This window comes from Hetaerina americana, unplaced genomic scaffold (assembly GCF_022747635.1).
Source record: "Hetaerina americana unplaced genomic scaffold, ioHetAmer1.1.p SCAF_3, whole genome shotgun sequence".
In the NCBI taxonomy this organism is placed as follows: domain Eukaryota; kingdom Metazoa; phylum Arthropoda; class Insecta; order Odonata; family Calopterygidae; genus Hetaerina; species Hetaerina americana.
In genome coordinates, this window is record NW_027286874.1 from 63,469,081 (window position 1) to 63,492,305 (window position 23,225).

Sequence of the window (23,225 nt, forward strand, 5' to 3'; positions counted from 1 at the left end):
GGGGGAGGAGAAGGTCTACCCCAGGTTTACTCAAATTCCGCTGCTATATTATTCTTTGCCCCATCATTAAAATAATTTTTTATTTGCAAGTAATGAGAGCTGTTCCATTCGGTGGCGTATATATGAAGCCTTCCTTGTGAGTTTCATGCAAATTAGTTCACTGTCTCCTGTCTTTCATTTTTCCATGATTTCAAGTCCTTGGCTAGTACCGTAATATCGATAAGCATGTTGCCGGAAACGAATGGATAGAAGGACGCTTAACTTGTCAAAGGATGAAACATGGACACAAAAAGTGCCTACCTTTTCTTGTAAATTTCAATGTGCGGGAAAAACACACATAAATATGGTTATTTAACTGTAGAAATCTTCTTTACTGAAGAAGGTGGCAGTGCTGACCGGAAATTCTAAAAATGGAGTTTTTTCTTTGATGTGTTTCTTTTTTTTGGGTTTGTTTTTTGCATCACATTATGGCGACGGAAAATCTTGTGTGTGCGTATGTATATTATTTATTTATCTACTGAAAGCATACACTTTTGTATATTATTCCTATTCGTCGAATTAATTATTAAGTGGAATTAATGATTACGAGATGATGTCGTCCAGTGGAACAGCTTAAAGTACATTTATTAATTACTTGATCAAAATATTTTCTAGAAAGCTGAATTTACAATCTGTGATTATTTAAAATGCAAATATAGGTATTTGTATACTTTCAAAAAATGATTTGTATCAAATTGCACTCTCAACGAAGCCAAGAAAAGAGCTAAAAGTAGGCAGACTGACTCAGGTTGAATTTGATGATACCTATTACTCAGTTTTTAATGGAGAGAAAGATGAGGAATTTTCAGGAAGAAGGAAATTTCTCGCGGCGCGGCTATTGTGCGCGTGGCATTCTTCTGATATTTATCCCGAAACTACTTACGCAGATTTTTTCGGCAACAGTCGCAATTTCACATGAGTAACACCTTAAAAGCTGTGCTGGGAACACTTAATGAAATTTTCATGTTCTCAGATATGCTCACGTCATTTATTCTAGCTTCTCTAATGGTCACCTCCGCTAAAAATAAATGGGCATTCGCGTCGAGTTTTATACGGTCGTTTCATGTTGCATCCCCGCGGAGAACCTCTGCGGAGATACACCCGCTCGGGGGCCGTGTCGCACCCACTTCGGATCCATTTGTTTCTTTTTTATTGCCTTGTCCTTGCGCGATGAGCATACGCCGGCCCGACTACCCTCTGGCTCGGGATATCCAAGACGGTGACCGTTAAATTAAAAAATGAAAAAAAATAACCGTCGGGTTCTTTCCTCGTTGAGCGAGATAAAAGGGCATATGAGAGGAGAATTGAAACCGTTTCTTGCCATTCGGATGAAGGCAAGATAAAACCTCTTCCCCAGGCGAGAGAGAAGATCGTCTTCCGTGGTGTTGCATTGGGTAGGTTATCTGGGAACCCTGCGTTCGTGATCTCGCAAAAAGGGAAGATCTCCACACGCTTCCCCGTTTCAGTCTCCCTTCAACACAGCGGGTGCCAAATCGCTCCCCTTCCCCGTCTGCAGTGAGAACCGCGTCTTTTATTTTCATCCATCCCCCACCCTCATCGATGAACATCACAGTAAGGGCTAAGGCGTAAACGAAGATCGGACACCGTAAGGTGTGGCTGGCGGGTTGGGAGGAGCCGAGTGCCCAAGTCCCCCCTCGCAGACAAGGGGTCGTTCTCCCGGCCAGTTTCCTCCGCAAGTCGCTGGTAAGGTTCTATTACAGGGGCGCTCCTAGTGAGGAGAGAGAAAAGGGGAATGGGGGGAGGGAGTGGTAGATTGATAGCAGAGGCGATTGCGGCGCGATCGCTGTGGAAGGCGCAGCGTTTTTGTCTTCAGTCAAAGTCCCCTCGAGGTGGGTCGGGATTCTTGCGTCGGGGCCATCTCCCGGGTTCGTTTTGATTGACAGCTATAAGACCGATAAGGACGGTAATCGCGAGCTTTGGCCCGTGCTCGGGTGGGGTGTGAGTTTGTGGGGATGCCGCGGACCTCGTCTTGGGGACATTGATTGGTGGCGCGTGGATGGAGAAGGAATCGTTTGGTTTCAACGGTTGTGGTTTCCGAGCACGGACACACGGAACCCGATAAAACGGCCTTCATCCATTTTCCGCAAATTCAAGGAGGCGTAATTCGCGCGCCGATGCAGATAGGGATCTGAGCAAGGTCTGCATCCCAAAATATCACCCAACTGCGCCTTTTCATCTCGCGTCCAAGAGCTCGCAAAGGCTCGGCCGGTGTAATTTTCACATCAGCCGCGCAGGTCTCGGCGTCCGGCAGTCACGGCATGCGATGTTGCAAATCATTCCTTATCTCCAGGCCGTTGCATTATTTTCTTGCTCGCACGAATCCCATGGGGAGCCGCCATAGACGTGCGGTATTTCGTAATGATGCATTATGTATGAGTGACTCGAAACAAAAAAAGAATGATGTTTCACTCCCCTCGCGGCTTACAGATGTGCGTTCCTTATGGTTCATCAGGCGTGTCACGAAAAATCCCTTGAGGCAGCCGCTGAGGCATATTTCGCGAGAGCAAAAATGAGCAAAAAAATGCCGACAGTACGAAAGTGACGGCAGAAGAGAAATGAAACGGACGCGTTCGAGATGGGAAGATATATGGCGAGAGGAAAGGGAAATGAACGATGGGATTCATTTCATTATGTAATTTTCTTTGGACTTGCTCTTTCGAACGTTGCAAATTAGTGTTCGCCGAACGCCAAAAAGTACCCCGACAGAAAGAAATCAACAGCTGATTGCGTTTCCTGCTTTCGACGATTTAATTACCCGTCCAGAAATAATGATTTCTGGGGTTCCAAAATGATAGAGGTAGGAGAGACGAGGATTAACCCAAGTCTGATTTCCTTCATTTAAAATAGCATTCCCGGTCCTAAAACTGGTTTAATTCATAGTTTATCTTCATTTATATGTGATAAATTTTACACGTTTCAGAGAATTGGAGAACTCATAAAATACTCGTAGCCATAACGCATCGTTTCAGCAGGCAACTACGTATTGATTTACGTTTTCCTGTCTATGTTGAATAAAAGCTGAGAGTCGGATTAGTTGCGAGACCTGAGAAGATACCCTGACATCCATCAGGGATCTTGCAATTATTTCATTTATCCTCTTCTCGTAGAAGATAAGGCGAATGTACTAATTAATATCTACTTTTATACTGTTAACATTTTTCAAAGTTTAAAGCCCAGAGGGCAATTAAAAGTGACAGCGTAGTGTGTTCGTACTGTTTTGAATTTAGTGAAAAAACTATCTCATTTTTTTAATGTTTTTTATTTCCCAATGGTATCTTTTAATTTGTACCAGGGGTTAAGGTTTTCCTGACGGATGGAATAGCCGTTAAGGAAAATTACTTTCTCAATATTGATAGGAACCGACGCCATAAAAGAATTGAAATGCAGCGTCAAACATTTATCATTAAGACACTGGAAAATCGATTTAAGCCCGAAAAAGTGACAAAAATGCGAAAATATCTGGTGAAAATGGAAAAATATAAAAATAGAGGGTGAAATTTTATAGAATGCCACAACATCAGGGATACAATGTTTGATTGGCGGTTTGAAAAATATCCGGTTTTCAATCTTCATCTTATTTTCACGAGGATTAATTATCTCTAACGAATCATTTAGTTCGTAAAATGCACAATAAACCTTCCAGTCACTGTTGAGGAATTATAGTGTATGATGACGGTCTTGTTCATTTATTTTACAAAGCAGAGCGATAATTTTAATGCCATCCCGTAAGGAAAATGCCGAACAATAGCTGGAATACATCCAAAAAAAGTGGGGCATGAATGACAGCCTCTCATTAAGTATTTAAACGGAGCCAGATAATGACAGACGAGCCCTCCTACCAATAGCACCCTAATGGAAGCATCTCTTTACTGACAAGTGACTCACCAAAATCTCCCGAAGTAATTACTTCCTTAATTTTGGGGTGGCTAAAGATGGCCCGATCAAATTAAGCCCGGAAAATTGCCCCATGATGCCTGCTTTGAGGAACTATCTTTTGAATCCTATTAGGTATGGCTTTTCTAGCTTCTGAGAAAGGCGTTGTAAAACTACGACGTCTCACGTTATAGTCTGAACCCGGGGAGGATGATAATATTGAGATGAAGTTCTATCCTCGAGAGGAAGCGACCATCTTTGGGTATTTATTTCGGAATTTGAATGGAACTAAGGTCAGCAATAGGATACGTGATAAAGTGTTCAAAATTTTATCGATGGTTTGTGCTGTAACTACATAGGAGGCGACAGTAAATCCAAAGTTGAATATTGTATTCGTTGTTATCATATTAAAATCGGCGCTTCAAAATTTTTACCTGCAATGTTAAGATTGTACCCGGTACAGGTTTCCACCTGCAGAGGCTGTCGTAATTTCTTCCACAAGGTCCTAGCGGTGATAGAAAACTGCCCATTCAGATATTCTTTACTTCACAGTAAACGCTCTGGTCACCCTTGTAATTAATAGTTGCTTGAATAATTAGGGAAGGATTGACATAAGCTGAAAATCCTAAAACAGTGTGGATCACATGCCTCTCTTGCGACATGGCAGCTTGGGTCTGAACTCGTGGGCTCGGAAACGTGTAAATAATTTATTTCAACCGAAGGAAATATTATTATTACTTTTTTTTGCTTGCATGGCACCGCCTGAGTGCTTTAGTGCCGTTCCATTAATATCCCGTTACATTACCAATTTTTACTTTAATTTTTGTTAGCCACTATGCGTAAAAAAATTATTCTTTGCAATTTAATGGCTTCGACTTTTCCTTGTGACGTGGCCAAATGTGATTAGTCAAGAGGAGGGGCCTGGAATACGCGGTGGGCGTCAACTCCCTCTGCGTTCCTTGTGCCGGAGGTGATTTGACTACTGCCACGGGATGATGCGTGTGATTTAAATATGGATGTTCCCCTCTACGCGTCGCAATCCATCTGTAAGACGTCCAACAACACATTCAAGTGCGTTCAATCTACATTCCAGTCAGAGTCCAGAGGAAAAGATTCCGTTATGCTTTGAACCAACATGAACGCGATTCTTATAATTCCTCTAAAGCCATGACTCATCGCTTTCGGTAAAGGAATCGCGTATTTATTTTACATTCGTATATCTCTCTGGAGCAAATGTATCACAAGCCATGGTGATCAGGCCATAGGAAGATGCATAAAGTAAAGGTTAGTTCTCGTAGCGAGAGTCGGGAGAGATGTACTCTCGATTTGAAGCAAACTTACTTATTTGAAATTTATCTTTCGATGCCCGCGAGACTCAACGCTCGAGATTACGGCCTTTACATCTAAGCGGAAGACGACAATGTGTTTTGTGGGAAATTAAATGATGGGTGCATTTGCTTCTTTTTGGAGTCTGAACCGCTTAGAGTTAATGACTTAATACGCTCCAGCCATCCCATTTGCATAGAATAATCTGTGATACATGTATGCTCCCACAAGCATGCTTATACGTATACCAATTCACATTACGCGGTTGAATATTCATTATCACCTTGCAAGCAATAAATATCGTACTCAAATGGATATGATTCTTAGGCTGGTTTCTGCTCACGATAGCTGGGCGTGATTCATTTCATGGAGGGATGAGCTCTGGCATAGGCACGTACGCGCATCCTTCAACTTGACCTGGGATAGTTGTCGGAAGGGGTTCTAATATCCAGTGGAGCCATTAAATTTGAATGGCTAGATGGGAGTGGCTAGTGATAAATTATTACGATAGTGTTTTACATGCCTTCCCAAGAGTTGAAGTAATTCATTTCTGACTTGCGTAACTATCTCGCGTGGTCTGGCGTAACATATTGATTATGGACTGAAACTGATGCTGTCCGTCATTACTTACAACTATTTCAGTTAGTTCACGATCTGAGTTTCACTAGCTAAAAAATTGTCATTAGGTAATGAATTTTGCAAATATCACTGCACAAAAATATGGGTAGAGGTGACCTGTAACCCTTCTCCACTTTGTGTGGAAATATATAAAAGGGGTTGAATGTACAAATCTTTCTTTGCCTAAAGGTGACATTTCACATGAATTTAAGTGTTGCTCATAGGGAAACAGAAATTATATTTAATTTTATTACAACCAAGTAACAATTGCAGATAGTAAAAATCTTTCGCCTCTACCGGGATCCTAGGCAAGGCGAATGATTTTTAAACTCTGCAAATATTGCATTGTATTGCATACTAGCGGATGACTCCGTCAAAACGTTACTGTCACCGCATCTCCCACAGTTTCTTGTTATTTAACAACCAAGTGTTTGTGTTTGAATTGATGGAATGAGGAAAATTTCGGTTATTACCTATTATCATGCCCTTAGAATGAACTTAGTCGTAAATTTTCCGAGAATTGTCACGTTTATTTTCTCGACAAGCTGTTTAGCCGCTTATCTTTCCGGATTGAATTTTTCAATACGAAATGTACCATTCCTTGTCCAAAATGTTATCTTGTGGAAAGAATTATGTTTTCGAAATCTTCATTATTAGAACCTATGGATAAGTCAATGCAAAAAAACGAAGTTTAGAGCAGGTAAGAGCATTGAATAATATTACAGCCATGAATCAATATGATTTTTAAGCCTAAATATTTTTATCTACAATCGATGATTTGGAATTTCTTTGTGAATGAGTTGGATTCGGTTATCTTCGTTTGCAAGAATACTTCTGAGCTCCTTGAGGCACTTATACTTATTGGTATTTCCTCTGCAACGATATGGAAATCAAAGGGCGATGGGGCCATTCTCGTTAGAGGAGTGTAGGGAGCATCTGGAGTTAAAAATAATGCCGATGGATTTATTCTGATGGAGAATGCTAAACCTAAGGCGCCACCAGTTCTACAAAGACCTACAATCCGTCCGTTCATTTTAATAAGAATGGTTTGGATTTGAGGGAGCATTTCCTGTGGATTAGTGTTTACTTTTGATGCACGAGTGCCTCTCTCCTTTTTAGTGTTTAAATCGTGTACTAGGGATAAGGTGTTAGTGGGAAAACATGATGGCCTCGGATTATGGATCATATGAATGTCGTATGATGACAATGCTAAAAGCGACAAAGAAATGTTTCTTTGGAATGGCTCACTAGAGAAAGATCTCCAATTACTGTGTATATGGATTAATTTGGGCCTGTTTCCTCCCCGTAATATCTTTACTTTAATCTATTGCGCCCATTTTTGTTTGAATATTTGGACGTACGAGTTAGCTCAAACTTTAGAAAAATTATTCCACCACGTGCAGTATTCTATCTTGTATACTTCACATCTCTCTATGTTGTAAAAACGATTTCAAGCAAATTAAATGATTATTTGTCTCATTCGAGTTGTCTGTATTATCTCATTTAGTTAGTTAACTTACTGATGGGAATAAGATGCTCAATTAATTAATATAAAGCCTTTTTAGACTAAACGACCTAATACGATCACGCTAGTGTTTAAGTGGTGAAAAGCGCATAGCTTACTCATTTTATACGAATTTTTGATACCATTTTATTCAGCAACTTTCATCGAAAGGAAAAGCTGTAAAAATTCTCCTTTCACTTAGCCTTGGATCGATGGGCGCAGTGGCCAATCGTTCATTGATTCCACACTGCACTGTTCTGGCTTCAATTTCACGCCGATAGGGTTTCCCATGTATGCTCTCGATTGACAATGGAACGGTCGGCGTGGGGGCCACAGTCCTTGTCTCCTCCGCCTCTTTAGCACTCGTCACGTCCGAGGCGACGCGAATCCGGAGGCGCGGGCGGCGTGCCCCATAAATCAATCAGCAATACGTCCCCGTGAATCCTCAAACAATGAATGTCCTTTCGAACGATCCAACCGTTGTGCGAAGTAGTCCTCTCCGATGGTCCTCCTTTTCACCTCTATAACGCTCTCTTCGCTCCGAATTCCCTCTCACCAAGCATCACCCTCCCACGAATCGTCCACCGCGCTCTAGCTCAGTCATTCCCTCCCCTTCAACACCTCTTACCCTAGCGAAACACCGTCCCTTTTCTTCTTTTCTTTCTCGGGGGAATTCATACGTGACTAGTGAGACATAATGCGGCATCGGTCTTCCCGCCCCGCCTCCCTCTCCTCTCGCACACCTTATGTAAGGGGGGGTTTATTCCTCGCGGGTGTTCGCCCGCCGCTCACTCCCCCACTGCCGTCTCGAGGCGAATGCGGGAAAAGTGGCCGTCCAAGAAAGGCCGGGGGTTAGGGGCCGATTTGATGTGGGGAGTGGCTGCTGGGAATCCAGGAAGCAGCCTCCCGCACCGTGGTGTCCTCCCCTCTCCCTTTCTCCCGGGCGTCGCCGGCCGCCAGGTGGACGAGGTCGAGGTGGGGCAAGGCGAGGCAGCCAAGTGTCGGGAGTCGAGTGGGACCGGAGCGAGCGAGAGAGTCGATCTTGAGGGGTGGGGGGGTCTGGAGGAGGGAATGGGGAGGGAAGGAGGGATTTGGGAGAATTGGGGGTCGGAGGGAGGATTTGGTGAAGAAGAAAGGCTTCGAATAAACTTGGAAAAAACATCGATTTCATGGAACTGTTTTTAATGCGCCGATTTCGCGGTGTTTCCATGAGGATAGCGAATTTTGTCGGAACTTGTCTGCGATCGTCATTTCAATTATGTGACAGTTAATCGTTGATATTACAACGCCTAGTTGCATGTGTGTGTGTATGTACGCTTAGTGTTGGCATTTCAATGTTATTTCTTACGCCTTTTTAGGTTTAAAAAAATTATTTATCAATTTAAAAAATAATGCATAATTTTTCGTCGATATTTCAGCGCGTAAGCATCCGAGTCGCAGTGAGACGAAATGATTACGAAGGCATCGGGAAACTTGGCGAAGGGAAGGGGAACTAGAGGATTGCTAGGGGCAATAGTAAACTACGAGGGTCATCCGGAAAGTAGTACCCGTTCGTGAAATAAAGACACAAAAGTAAATATTAACAAACATAAAAAATTTTATTTGAAAGAGGATACTTTAAACTACTTCTCAACATAATCTCCAAGCAAATTAAGGCATTTGTCATAACGTGTGACAAGTTTCTGTATTCCTGCTGCATAGTCCTTCGCCGCCAGCTCATTGAGATACGCGAGGGACCCATCTTGCACAAATTTTTGCATAATGCAGATGGTGTTTAACAATTTCATGAACAATTGTTCGAGAAACATTGGGAAAATGCTCACAGATGTCATCAATTGTGACGCGCCGATCGTTCCTCACGAATTCGTCAACTGAGCTCACCAGTTGGTCTGTAATGACAGACGGTCTCCCCGAACGCTCATCGTCGTGTGTGTTCCCCCTCCCCATGTTGAAGTTGCGACACCACCGCCGAACAGACGACTCGTCCATTACATTGTCTCCATACACCTCCTTTAATTGGCGATGAATATCACATGGGCGAACGTTTCTTGCATTGAGGAATTTAATCACTGCCCTCACTTCACAACTGGCGGCGTTCTCAATTTTTTTAAACATTGTAAACAATCACAGAAACAACACAGGCAATGCTAGCGTCACGCAACTTGGCTCAGAGAAGGCAGACAAGCCACTGAAGCTATCTGACCTCGTCCAGCGGCTACTCGCGTCGTCAGCACTTCATGCGGCACGAACGGGTACTACTTTCCGGATGACCCTCGTACATTTCCCTCCCGCCGTTCGGCGGGGCGACCTTACGTATTCACTCAAGCGGCTGGTTTTCATTTGTGGAATGCGATTGGCATCTGTTGAATGTGAATGACGTTGACACGTAAACTTCTCGCCAAGTGTTTTGTATGCAAGCGGCGGCAGAGTTAAAAAAATTAATTGGTGACCGTTTTGGTTTACAGGAAATGAAACACTGAATGAGTTTGATCGCTATAAATTAACGAATGTAAATCACCCGCAGAATTTCTTGTAACTGATTACCCTCAGTCAATTTATGGCACGACATTTTTGGCCCATGAAGTTTAGGGGTCAAATCATTTTGGATAAAAATGATTGAATCTGATCGCAAAAACATTCCATCTACACACATTGTACATTTAAATCCATATGGAGTGAACTCAGTGGGTCGGATACATCCAAATATATCTCGGTTGTTTAGGACAACCTTTAAAACTGCTCCTTATTGATTGCATACATTGTACGACGTAGTTACGGTTTGAATAATATTTCTGGAGACAAAATACAATATAAATTTTTAGGTGAATAGTTGGTCGTAACATTTCCGTTTAATATTTCTCTTTAATTTTATTAGAGAAATTTGTTTTTCTGGCCAGTTAACATATAAATGACGGAAAATTTGGGTATGGAAACTATGGAAAAAGTTATTTTTCAGGGATCTGAAGCATCTGAAAGTTATCAAATGCATTCCATAAAATTCTTTTGATAGGCTGGATTGCCAACAACAGTAGTAACTGGCCGGCCTCTGGTGAAAAAATTCGAAATACATAGTTTTTTTAAATTTTACATATTCCTTTTTCTTAGGTTTTTCAGTAAACTAGTAGGTTTCAGATGCTAAATTTTCCCTCGAAATGGAAAGTTCTTCTTATTTTGGTGCCAGCCTCCCTTCGATGGGTCAGATTAACAGAAGGATCTAAGAGTCGAACAATCTCGGATGGCTAGAGGTTCCTTTAAGCCTCCTAGGAGTGGAAAAGGGGTGGAGGGGGAAGGATGGACGTGAAAAACTTCGCATCACTTGTTCAATGGCCATCCCAGATCATAGATTGAAAAATTAAGGGACTGTTACGAATGATTTTGATGCTTTCAGTAATTTGAATTATCTCTAAGGTGCTGAAATAAAATCGATAAAAAACTCTATTATGTTTAAATTCATGAATGCGGTTACAGAAATATTAGGCTCTAACATTTCTGGAAATAGGACGGGAACTTTATACATTTAAATATTTCATATCCTTGTGTTTTAATCAGAGCAATCGAAACAAGGTCTTTATTTAATTTACTTGTTCTGTTAATCAAAAATCATATCATGATCAAACACTCTCTGAGTGATATATATATATATATATATATATATATATATATATATATATATAGTACAAATTGCAAGTCTACTCTTGGGAGAAGGATTACACTTGATGGCAATTAAGATCTTTCATTTCCCTCAGATATTTTTCTAGACTTTCGCACCGACAAGTTTTCTAGTTAATCATACGTGCCACAAAATTTTCCGCCCGCTCTTCAATGAAACATGAGCTTATAATTTCCGGTCCCTGCGGAGAACGTGTGAAATGGACGTTGAGTACAGTTATTAAATGCCTATATTAATCCTGAGCTGGTGGCTGTAGAATAAAAAAAACAGATAGAAAAACAGTGTTCGCTCTTCAAAAATTGGACACATGTACCGTTTCGGATAGGACATATTACGTGAATGGATAGCTATGAAAATTGAGCCATTGGCCTAATCTTTTCATCTTGGTCGTTGAGCGTTTCAATCTCGCGGGAAATACATGTATCTACTAATCATTTTTTCAGGAAATATTTTTTTTGCGAAGACGTCCGATGAAAGGCAATAGGACATCTATTAAATAGATTGAGCATTGAAAGTTTTTGCTCGAGAGAAGAAAAAAAAAGAAATGGTACCAAATGGGTAGAGAGAGGATTTAAAAATAATAGTTAGGTCTCTGCGGTCTGCTCGATGAAGCCCCCCTTTTTTTTCCTCCCCTCTTCACGTAACAGCCATTTTTGAATTTTTAATATACCGTCCTTTTTTTCCACTCGATACTTCCTCGTTCCACACGCCACGCAAGCCTGAAAAATTCCACCCCCCTTACTTCCTAATAGGGTGGATGGACGACCTGTTTTAATTCTCCTCCTCCCCTTTCATCCCGCTCCTCCTGCCAAACTCATGTCCTGCGTGATTAGAGAGAGAGAGAGAAAGAGAAAAAATATGACTGATGCGCGTCCTGGATTCATTCGGGGTCGGTGTCTGCTGAGGCATTTCCTTCCCTGCGCGTATCGCGTATGCCCGCGGAGCACACGAGATATTCCGCGGGATTGGAAGGGGGAGGAAGGTAGGATGCGGGGGGAGTGGGGGTGGGGGTTCGGAGTTCAGAGGAGGGACGGAGGTATCTTGGGATGAGGGACGATTAAAAGAAGAATCGCTCGGAAAAGGGCCTCCCGTTTCTGTGGATTAATTGTTCCTTTTCCTCCTGCCGTCGGGAAAATGGAATTTACCCGATTGTTATTTCTTTTATGGTCCAGCGGCAGAGGAGTGAATCGCGCAGTGAAATCGAGACGGAGGGGAATGTGGGCGGAAGTAGTAGAAACACTACGGTGTAATTCCTCGCCGGCGGTATAGTTTTTTTCCAGTTTAGCCATAGTTCTTCGAGCATATAATTTAAAAAAAAATCTCTCCTGGAGAACCGGGAGGCAAATTTATACGTATTAAGAGTATGGAGGAGGAAAGGAATTAATTGTGCGATGGAGGAGGTTGTGAAAAAAATCCCGAGTCAGGCGTGCGAAGACTGTGATGAACCTCTGTCTCACAAGAGGCAGTGGTTTCTACCGGATGATTTAAACGCGTCAACATTCCCGTATATCATGCCCACTGAAATTTACACTGATCCCCGTTCGATCAAAGCAATAAACACATCGAATAATAAAATTTATTAGAGTGTAGCAAAACGTCGGATGAGAAAATATGTAAATGTTTTTTAAAAAGCTTATCACAAAATTATTCCCTTATTTTTGGTAAAATAATTGTATTTTTTAGCAATTTTATATCATGTTTTTTGGATGATTTTCGGGGTGCCATGAATCTATTAAAAGCTATGGAAATCGAAATTACCCGCCCCTCTTGTCTGCCGATAAAAATTCCGCAGCGATATAGGAGGAAGCGAAATGCTTTCATCAAGAAGAAAAAATAAAGAAATAACGTACTGATGGGAAGAAAATGAGAATGGTGAGTGACAGGTGTGAGTGTTAATCGTGGGTATCGCTCAAATTTGGTAAGCGTGCAGGGGGGGGGAATTGAAAGGAGACGGGAAGGGGAAAAAACAGACGCAAGGGAGTGCAGGAGACTTGCAGGAGTTGGGGATGGGATGAGCACGAGTCGCCTGCCCGTGGACGAGGGCAAGTTCAAGGACGGATGGTGTGCTCTCTTGGAGACCGATGACCGTGTTCTGGGAAAGGAAACCTTCCGTGACCCCCTAGGGGCACAATACGGTGCTCAGGAGACTTGGGTCCCGTGAAGACCGGAAGGGTAAACGGAGGATTGGGAAATCGTTTGGCGATATTTTCGCCGCGCCAATGAGTACCGGAGACGGGGTGGTAAGAAAAGAGGCGGAGGACTATTATTTGAGGAGTGAGCAGGAACAGGTGTTTCCTTGCGCCAAGCCGATGGCCACAATAGATTTCTGATTCCTCATCCCTTGGTGCTGCGTTCGAGTTAATTGAATTGTGCCGTAAGTTTCTGGGAACTCGACGAGACAACGCAATCGCAGTGAACAAGTCGGTCTAATTTTCCCCGCATCAATAACGAGAAGCACGTTTGACTTAGTCAAAAATGAATTACAGGAAAGACGATAATATTCTTGAACCGGTTCTCGGACGGCAACCTATGCACATCTGAGAGCATTTGGCAGACAGTCGAAAGTAAATCATATAGAGTGAAGTACATACCAATTTTACATTGGATAAATATTACTATTTCAATGGCAATCGAAACAACGACCTTTCGATCTCCGCTCGATCGGGTAGATCACCGTACTACTCAGGATTGCTATCGGAAGGAAATATTTGGCGGTGTGTTTTGAGAGACCTCGAATCGAGTCCTGGTTCAAGCTATCTTTTTTCTAGTTCCTAGTTCAGGCAGGTCTAACTCTTTCCTATGGAAATTAAATTTGCATTCTGTGGTGATTTTCAATTCTAATTGAGAACATCCTCTTTATGCTATCTGCTTCCTTTAGGTAAAAACGTATCTGCTAATGACCGCCTCCGGTCTTCCACGAGCTTTAATGTCTTCAAACCATCCGCCCTGGACCTCCCGTTTGGGAAGAAAACACGCTTGTGGAATGTGGTGGGTAATAAACCAAGGAATATCATTTCGTATTCCGACCGTTTCGAATGCATTTCTTTTATAACGCTCCCAGGAGATTATCTTCTCACTCGGACCTCTGCATCTGCGTTCCGCCGTCCCGGGGAGCTCTCTGTTCGGCCGGACGGCGCCGAGATAATAGAGGTTTGCATGGAGGTTGTGGCGGCGGGGGGGGGGAGTGGGAAGATGGGTCAGAGGAAACGAAACGGGGGAATCAAAGGATAACGCGGATGGGGGCGGTGGATGTTCTGTTCTCGGCCTCTCGAAACTTTGATGATGAAGGGGGGAGGGGCACAGCAGGAGCCCCCCGCCCTCCGCCCCACCTTCCTCTACTCTCCTCCCCCTCCCCTCGATCCATCCGCCGTCCTTCATCCCGCCGAGGACGGAATTCCGTCAAAGTGATGCAATGCGCTCTCCTCGGTTTCTTCACGCTGCCCATCTCTCTTTTCTTTATTTTTATCATCGCCTAGGTGTTCCTTCCTCTCTCCGTCCTTGCTCTGTGTTGAGGGAGGAAGGAAGAGGAAGAGCGAGGGAATTGGAAGGATGGAGGAGGGAAAGGAGAAAACGAGAGGAAGAGGAATCGAGAGAGTGATGCTGTGCCCGGCGAATCGATTTTTCCCCCCTGGAAGACGCTTTCGGATGCTTGGTCCCTCCTGATTTATAACGGTGTCGTTTTAATGGGATGAGCGTTTTCCCAATTAAGCGTGTAATTGATAATCTATGATAGCGGTAATTGGCAAGATGTCCGCAGTCTATGTTAGCAGAAACGACCATTATAGCCATGTCGGGTTTGTCACTTCCAAACTCTCCATTTCCCGATTCCGGTTTCCTAGGATGTTCGGTAGTCAAGGTTGTTATCGATGTACATGTTGCACCATTCTGTTTCCACTCCGCAGGTTATTCATCGCTTCGCGAGCGAGAGAGTCTCACTGGCACTTTGGCGGCGTAGGGCCGAAAGCGTTAAGTATTTTATTGCTGGAAACTTATGTCAAATTATAGTATTAAGATAGGGTAATAAAGGGACTAGCTGACGACATTGCTCTCGCTCTTCTATAATGATGAACAATAATTTCAACTTCCTCCATAATATTTCATTCGGTCACTTAATGATTGGTACATGTAATTGATCGTAATGCGGTTGTTGGATTCAGTACTGGTAATTGTTTATAATATGTTTTGATTGTTTACCATGAAAAAAAGTTGACGTTAACAAAGAACGCCACAGGAAAATAATGTTTTAGACAATCATGAGAGCCTATTGATGCATTCTTGACATTTAACACGACTCTCTGACCAGAATCTGCTTCTTGGTGAGGTAAGTGTACATTGCTTCAATCTCCTTTCATAAATGAACTAGGTTGGTACATTGCTTTTTGTTGGTACGCTGCACTGATTATATGGCCACTTACGCGCTCAACCATACCTCTAGATTTGACCACTGAAATCTTGTTGAAACCAGCATAAATAATCGGCGTAAACTGATCAATAAAACAAAAGCGATGTCATTAGATCTCCGAAAATCCGTTTATCGAAACAGAGAATTACTTGGCTAAAGTGCTAAATAATGGAGATTTACACTTAATTTTATTCTCTTAATACTTTTGGGAAAGTGCTATTAAACGTTCGCATTTCTTTATTACGGACATTATCCTTTTAATTAGTTTTCTTGGGAAGTGATATTCAAAGAGCTAACATGTGATTGAAGACGTCGTGAACCTTAGATATCTAGAGAGGCGTGGGTCAGGCTGGAAATAAAATGAAACAGTTTCTGGCGTCACTTGGTGGAAATTCTTCATATTGAAATTAAATTTAAAATACTTCGCCTTTCCACATAAACCACTTTTATTACGACCTAGGTTTCGTTATGGTAAAACATCATCAGGTCATGATGATCTTATATCTTATCTCAGGACCTGATGATGTTATACCATAGCGAAACCTAGGTCGTAATAAAAGTGGTTTATGTGGAAAGGCGAAGTATTTTAAATTTAATTTCAATGGAAATAAAATGTTAATCTTGCATTACTTTTCATTTGATAATTTATCTAACTTTTCCATTTCCAGGGTAAAATGGCGAGATATCCTATGGTGTTGGAAGCGTCCCATCAACTGTTCTCATCCCGTGGCGGAGCAACTAATAGAGCAGGACATACTCTCCTCTAAAAGGCTTATCAGGCAAGATAACAGATATTTATGAAATAAGATTCAAGGGTCTGTCTTATCCTTCAGATGCTCATGTGGCCATATGCATTTGCGAATTATCAAGCCAATGTTCTTAGTGAATTATAGGAGACAAAAAAAACCGCACGGCTGTCAAAAATTTATTATCCACCCTGAACCTCTCGAGGTCGTAAAACGTACGCTTGAAGCATTCTTCACTCCGTGGGTTTGATGCGCTGTAAAAAAAACCAAGGAAAAGTGTGCGCGCGGAATTTCTCGTTGGGATCACATTTCACGCAATCTCATCGTCTCGACGCGGAGGTGAATCCTCGTCGCAATCACTTCTCAGCTGAGGAAGTGTACGGGAGTGACTCGAAATGAGGCAGCTGCGGGTGAGATGGGACTGCGCATCACGATGAATTGGCTATCGCAAACATCTCCGCGTCTCTCCGTAACGCATCACTTAACACCGTTCCCGCACGAACGATTCCAAAGAATCGAGGCAAATGAGTGGGTCCCGGGAATGATGCATTCCTTACCACACGTCCCCCCACTCACGAGTACTCACGAGCGCTCTCCTGCGTTTATCCGAACGTAAATTAGCTCGTATTTCATTTGGTCCCTTGGAAGATTTTTTTTCGCAAGGTCGAGTCGTTGATTCACTTCCCATGTGCAATCCTGTTCTCGCCTGCGTGTGCTTTGCAGTTTCACGAGAAGGCTTGGAATTATTTCACCGAGTGAGAGTCGGGGGGATGAGTTTCCCGCCGGCGTGAAACTCCGATCTTAACCCGTAGCCTGATGAGCAACGAACCGTTGGTGAGACTTGGATTAAAAGGGATTGTGGGCTATCGTCCTGTGTTTTTAGACACGGTCATCCTTGTTATCTTTCAGGAGTCCTCTCTTCGGAAGGAAGGATCAATTTGGTATCCTCTCCTGTCCCGACCGAAAAGGGAAAGAAACGATCTCTGTAGTTGTAATTCATCTAGCTGGCTGCATTTCGGTGTTGCGTGGTGCAGCGGGGGCCACCCATGCCCTCGTGCATGAGGTTGTGATGACCGTCGAACAAAAGGAGGTAGAAACGCATCCAAAAATTATTAGATGCTCTCCCATCCTCCTTTCCTCCGATACCTATTACGCCCCACCCTCTCTCCAACTGGCCCCACGTGGGAGAGAAAGGGTCAAGGCTTGTTGTTTAGCTACGTGGCGGATCGGAATGAGGAAGTTCTTGCTTCCCGACGCCCCTTTTCCTCTTACGAAATGCACATGTGGAGAGAGGGGAGGGAGGGTAAAAAATAATAACAAAGACGAAAGGTCGTCTCTCTCTTCAGGGGCGCGCGCGCCCTACTTCACCCACTCGGCCTTTGGGCTTCGCCTTCCCCGCGGCGGCATATCCCGTCCGTCCCCGTTTCGGGGGCGGGATCTCAACGAGTGCGACACGCAATACCGTTTATTGAGTCACTATCGTTCTAACGAAAACCACCTCGTTACTTTTTTTTAAAATGGAATGGCTGCTATCCCTTTTCTGCTGCCCTTCCCCTTCACCAGCCATTCCCCGCCGCCTGGGCGCGGCGTTCGAAAGAACCCACCTTCTTTTTGCTCGACCTGAAAGTCGCATTTCTCCTTGCCAGGGACCCCGAACGACCATCGATGGGAGGATATGAGAGGGAGGAAAGGAAATAAAGAAAGAACAGTGCCTATGCCCATTAGCATAAGGCCTCGCGAATGTTTTGCCTCCCTTTCTTTTGCTCTCGGTCGTTTCGGGTCTGCGCATTGTTCTCCATCTCTCCCCGCCTCGTTAAGAGGGAGGAGAGGTGGAACTAGTTCTGCAAGCGCTCGGTAGAGGGAGTGAAGCGGTTGACAAAAGAAAGGTGGGGGCGGCGGTGGAGGGACCGGCTTTGGTACGTTTCCGTAGATGGCACGGGTGCGGGGGGGGGGGTCGGGAGGGAGTTGATCCAATTACGTGCATGCTCGCCTATTCCTTTCGCGTCGAGGATTGGAGGCACGAGCAACAACAGTTAGTCCCCCTCCAACTAAGTCTCGGAGGCATCTGCGATACTTTTCGGGGTTTGAAAGATGTAAATTGACGTGTGGTTGGTTGCTTGCTCTAGGGTTTTTTTTGTTAACGTGGCCGTTTAAGGTCAACGAACGGCTATTGATCATTTCTTGTTTGATATTTCAGCGACCCGTTGATGCCTGGCAATATTTAGGTATATGACGCGCGAGATTTTCTCGTATTTTTTTCAATGAATCATTCCTCACATGCGCTCGCTAATACCGCAGATGTTACCATGTCCCGACGCCGGAGATTTCGCTCTTGACCGCAGTGAATGTTCAGCATGCCATCCATTGCTGAGATCATCGGAAAGGAACCTGGGCTCAATCTTGTGTTTGCCTTGGCATGCTATTTATTTTTTTCTGATCATATTACCATTCCAAACAAAATGTCTTCTCACTCTACATTAGTAAAAACCGTCGCTCAAGGAATAACACGAAGTATCACCAAGGACAATTGCATGTTTTGAGTTCATCGAACTCAACCTATTCCCAATAATCTAATACAGTGGTGGATATTTAGTAAGAATTTTCGGCGGATGATTTTTGTTTATTATTTTATTGTACCTACCCCTCGACCAATATTCGTAATTCAAACATACTCCATTTGGAGATCTCTTCTATGCTAAGGTATCCCAGAAAACTTACTTCGACATGGAAGAGTTTTTCATAGATTTCTTCAATATTCACTAATGTTCGGACTGATGTTCTCTTCGTCGGAGTATCGAATCAGTGAACTGGCATCCTATCGCGGTCTGGGATGTTTTGGCAGCAATCAAACACTCCCAATTCAAAATTGCCGCGATTGCACGTGAGTGTATTCGGCGAAGAAACTTAAAACCTAAAGTATTCAGATCCGATCAGGTAGTGGGATTTTGAAAAAAAAGGTATAATTTTGGAGCGAGGATAATTTAATTGCCACTCACGCAGGTACCACTGGTTTAAAACCTCTTGAGGTTATTTTTTTCACCCCTGCCACGCACGAACTCATCCGGTTGCATCAAATTTCCGATTCCACGAAATCTCATTTATCCCGTAAATGCCCTCCGTGAAAAAAAAATTGCCACGCACAAAACAGAATGGAAGGGCGATCGCTGAAAGGGGAGTTTTGCTCTACAAGAAAATAAAACACTTTCACGGATCCTCACTTGGTTCCCGGGAGCAGTTTACTGGCCGTCGTTCTCCCTTTCTCACCGTTCCCCCTCGGAGAGGAGATTCCACGCGAGACGAGGAAGACGGTGTTCCTCCTTGAGAGAGTTCCACTGGGGAGCGACCTTGGGAAACTTACTGATTACATGTCCGAAGCCATAATTTTCCCAGAAAGAGAACGATAGCGCAATGGGAGACTTCTTCACGTTTACGGCCGTTTCTTTTTTTTTCTTCGACCATATTCTTTTTTTCTGTCTCTTCCTTATTCCCTCCTAGCATGTGAGGAGGGGCTGTACTATCCTCTGTGCTTGCATATTCCTCACCTCCCCCTGCCCCCGGAGTGTGGTGAGGAACTCCCCTACTCTCCCCATCCTCTCCCGCTCCTCCCCATACATCCATCCTCTCGCGGTTACCCTCGTCTGAAACAATGGGGAAGGACGCCGAGGGCGGGCGTGGACCGACCGTCCCGCGCGAGAGTTTATAACACGAAAACACACGTTTTGAAGCATTCGGTAGACGTGAGGTTTCCATCCTCGTGCAGGGAGGTTTGTCGGATTGATGCTTGCTCTTTCCTCCGCCTTTATTTTCTTTGCTCGGTTTTTTTTGAATATGCTCGCGAACATCAGACATGGTCCAAAAAATCTCGTCGGAAAAAGTCTCGGGTGTAGCTTGAATTACATCTGCTGCCCAATGGCGTCCCATCTGCTGCCCAATGGCGGATTATATGCCGTGTCACGTGATGACGAAATAAACATTATTTCCTCGCGGCTGGGGGTTTGCATCAAAATGGTTGTCCGAAAGTGCAGCGTGAAATAATGACAGTAAAAAACAAATGTAAAAATACATCGTAGTAATTCCAAAATGTATCTAAATCCTTCAGGGTATTTTGCACCGCGTAGAACTGACGGGCGGTCACATGTGTCTAACCCTATTAGTTACCATATATATGACATAATGTCTACACCATAGAATGATGACCGTGCCGTTGAGAATACGAATTTTCGGCAGTTGTGGAACTAGAATAACAGCTCAAAAATTGTTGCTATGTCATAAAAATATAACTCTGTCGGAAGATATGAAACGAAAAGTTGAAATAAGAACAGAATAGGGAAGAAGATTATTATTAATATTAATACTATTTCTCTCTTGTTGGATAATTTACTGTTCAGATGCTAAACCTGGGAAAAGGCAAGAAGTAAACTGGGGAGAAAATTTGAAAATAGAGGACAGAGGCGAGAGGGAGATTAAAACACAATATTACTGCACTCAAGGATAAACTTCGGTATGCATTCTCTGCGAAAATTGGTGTGCCTCGTCGGGTTGGTCGGGTTCCACTTTTTAATCTCGCTTTACTTCAGAGAAGGACATTAATCAATCGGCCGTTTAAGTGGAGCACGAACGAGTGTTGGTGATGGGTACGAAATGGTGAGTCGCGTGGTACTCGCTAGCGAAAGGTGTCACCGGCTGGAATTCGAGGAGAACACTTGCCTATCCACCATCCGAGCAGCATCAATGCTGGGTCGCATTGGGAAAATTACGTCATGCATACTGACGGTTACTCACCCCTCTCCTAAGGCGAGAGTGGAAATGGAGGCGCAAGCACTCAAGGAAGGGATGCGAGGGAATAGCACTGGCGAAACAACGGTGGAGAAAAAAATGTGTGCGTGTAGAAAGAAGGCGGATTGATAAACAATTCAAGAGAAAACACCCCTATTACTATAATGTGTTTGACATGTTAAAACGAATGTGGAAACCACTAATCAATAGTAATTATATACTCGTACTCCCTTTCGCGCTTAGTGCAGGTTAACTAAGATTTCATCTTTAAAGAATAGATATCTTCTTTTTTTTTGACCCATGTAATTAATTTGGCATGCCAATGATTATTTTTAACCCATAATTTACGTTCATTCAACGACAAATTTGTTATTAATTGCATATTTACGTGCATAAAAACGTTAAATATATCTAGATTTTTTTTGGTCACACAAGCCCCCGTGATTAAACAAAAATTCCCTTTTACTTCCCTTACCTAATAAATGGATTTTTTATCCTCACGTCCTAGGCCCGACATCTTACTTCTTTCCTTGTTCCTGCATATTACACGGTTCAGAAGTCCGCGAAATTTAGAGAGTAATCAAGTAGGTGTGGGTGCATATACTTATAATATTTGAACTCTGCTTCTTTCATTCCGTTTGTCTTGATTCCGTATGCGTGACTTGTTATCGGTCGGATACGACTGTTTACTTTTCATACTATGATAAAAATAGCGAATTATATTGGATAAACTATTTTAATCTTGAATAGCATATCAAATGAATGCCAGAAATTCATTTAGGACAGCATTTTAGCTTTCATATTTGATGGAAGCTCTTGCATTCCTTTGTATGTCAAGTTTCCCATATTGGCTCCATTTCTCCCTATCAGACCCGTCCATGCTCAGGTTTAAGATGGGGAGATGCCAAGGTTTCCATTCAAAAATTGAAAGTGAACTGGAATTTAAGAACGCGAAGAATATCCTCGGTTTCACATCTGCCCGCTGATGGGTTCCTTTCAGACACATCACTCCCATTCCTTGCGGCGATTTCTGATCCTGCTTCTTTTCCCTCTTTCTCCCTCAGGGCCAACCGCACCCTTTCCTTTGTTCTCCCTTCGCTCATTAACTCCTGGCCACGCTCAGGTGTACCCGGCTTCCCCCCACCCACCCGCATTCTGCGCCTCCTCTCCACCTTCTTCCGTGGATCCCCAAGGCTCTCCTCCCCTCCTGATCCCTTCCCTTTCTCCAACCATCATCAGCACAACCCGTGTGCACCCATGTCCCGATGCACTTCCCTTTCGGATTGAAGCGCGCACATGCCAACAAAACTCTCGGGCACCCCCGGCCTCTCCCACCCCTCTCCGTGCGTCTGTGTCCGACTTCCTTTTCTCCTACGTACTAGAATGCCCCTCCTTCCCCATACTCCTTGTTACTGCCAACGAGAGAATTACTGTGTGTGTGGTCCCGCGAGGGCAAAGTCGGCGTTCCTTTGCTTTGAAGGATCGAGCGCTTTATGCATGCCATATTTTATTTTTCATCGCATCTTTCGCTCCTCATCTCTGCTCCATACCCGGCCACTCCTCCTCTGCCCTAATCTTCTGTTTTTAGCAATTTAGAAATGGTCGCCGGGAGGCGGGGAAGGCTTTCGGAGAGCGAAAAAAAAGGTGCGAAACTTGATCGTTTTCACCGTTCGCTCGCTTTGGAGTGTTTATCATTAATGTTTTTATAGACTCCCTTCGGCGAACGGAGGAGTGATGATATTTTTTTTATGGCGGTGATGCAATAAATTTTCGTGCCAGGAGCGAGGAATGTAGGAGTCGCGAAACTGCGGAGTTGGGCGCGGGGGTCGAATTTGCATATTCATAATCGCCAAATCGCTCGACCCGTTAAATAAGTTACTTTTCACCTGGTATTGGTCGAATTGGCATAATTAATGGATGGAATTCTGTCAAAACCTAACAGTAAAGACGGCCATGTTGGCCTGATTACAGCCCATTCATGCTAACTCCTGCTCCTAAGTTATTCCTTCGAACAGACTCGAGCAATATGCATTGCTTGGGGCAAGATATTGACTTCAGAACTGAATTCTTTAGCTGGGTTTCTGGGGTATGATGGACTGATCACTTAATCTTATTCAAGGTTAACCTCGTAAAAAAACGTCTGCCCGTTACACTGCAGAAATACATCGAGGAGACTCGGGTTTCGTTATGAATAAACAAAAACCGGTCAATTGAAATATAACTCATTTTTTTCGATGTTGATTCATAAAA

At 43.5% G+C, this 23,225-nt stretch overlaps 1 protein-coding gene across 1 annotated transcript in view; it reads right to left on the reverse strand.

Annotated features, from left to right (window-relative positions):
• LOC139690412 (mucin-22-like) overlaps positions 1–22,129 on the reverse strand; it is a 48,512-nt gene extending 26,383 nt beyond the window's left edge. Inside the window, exon 1 of the mRNA XM_071587862.1 lies at positions 21,949–22,129. Within this exon, the coding sequence (XP_071443963.1) occupies positions 21,949–22,129 (181 nt within the window). The remainder of the gene's footprint in view (positions 1–21,948) is intronic.
• Positions 22,130–23,225: the final 1,096 nt, after the last annotated feature.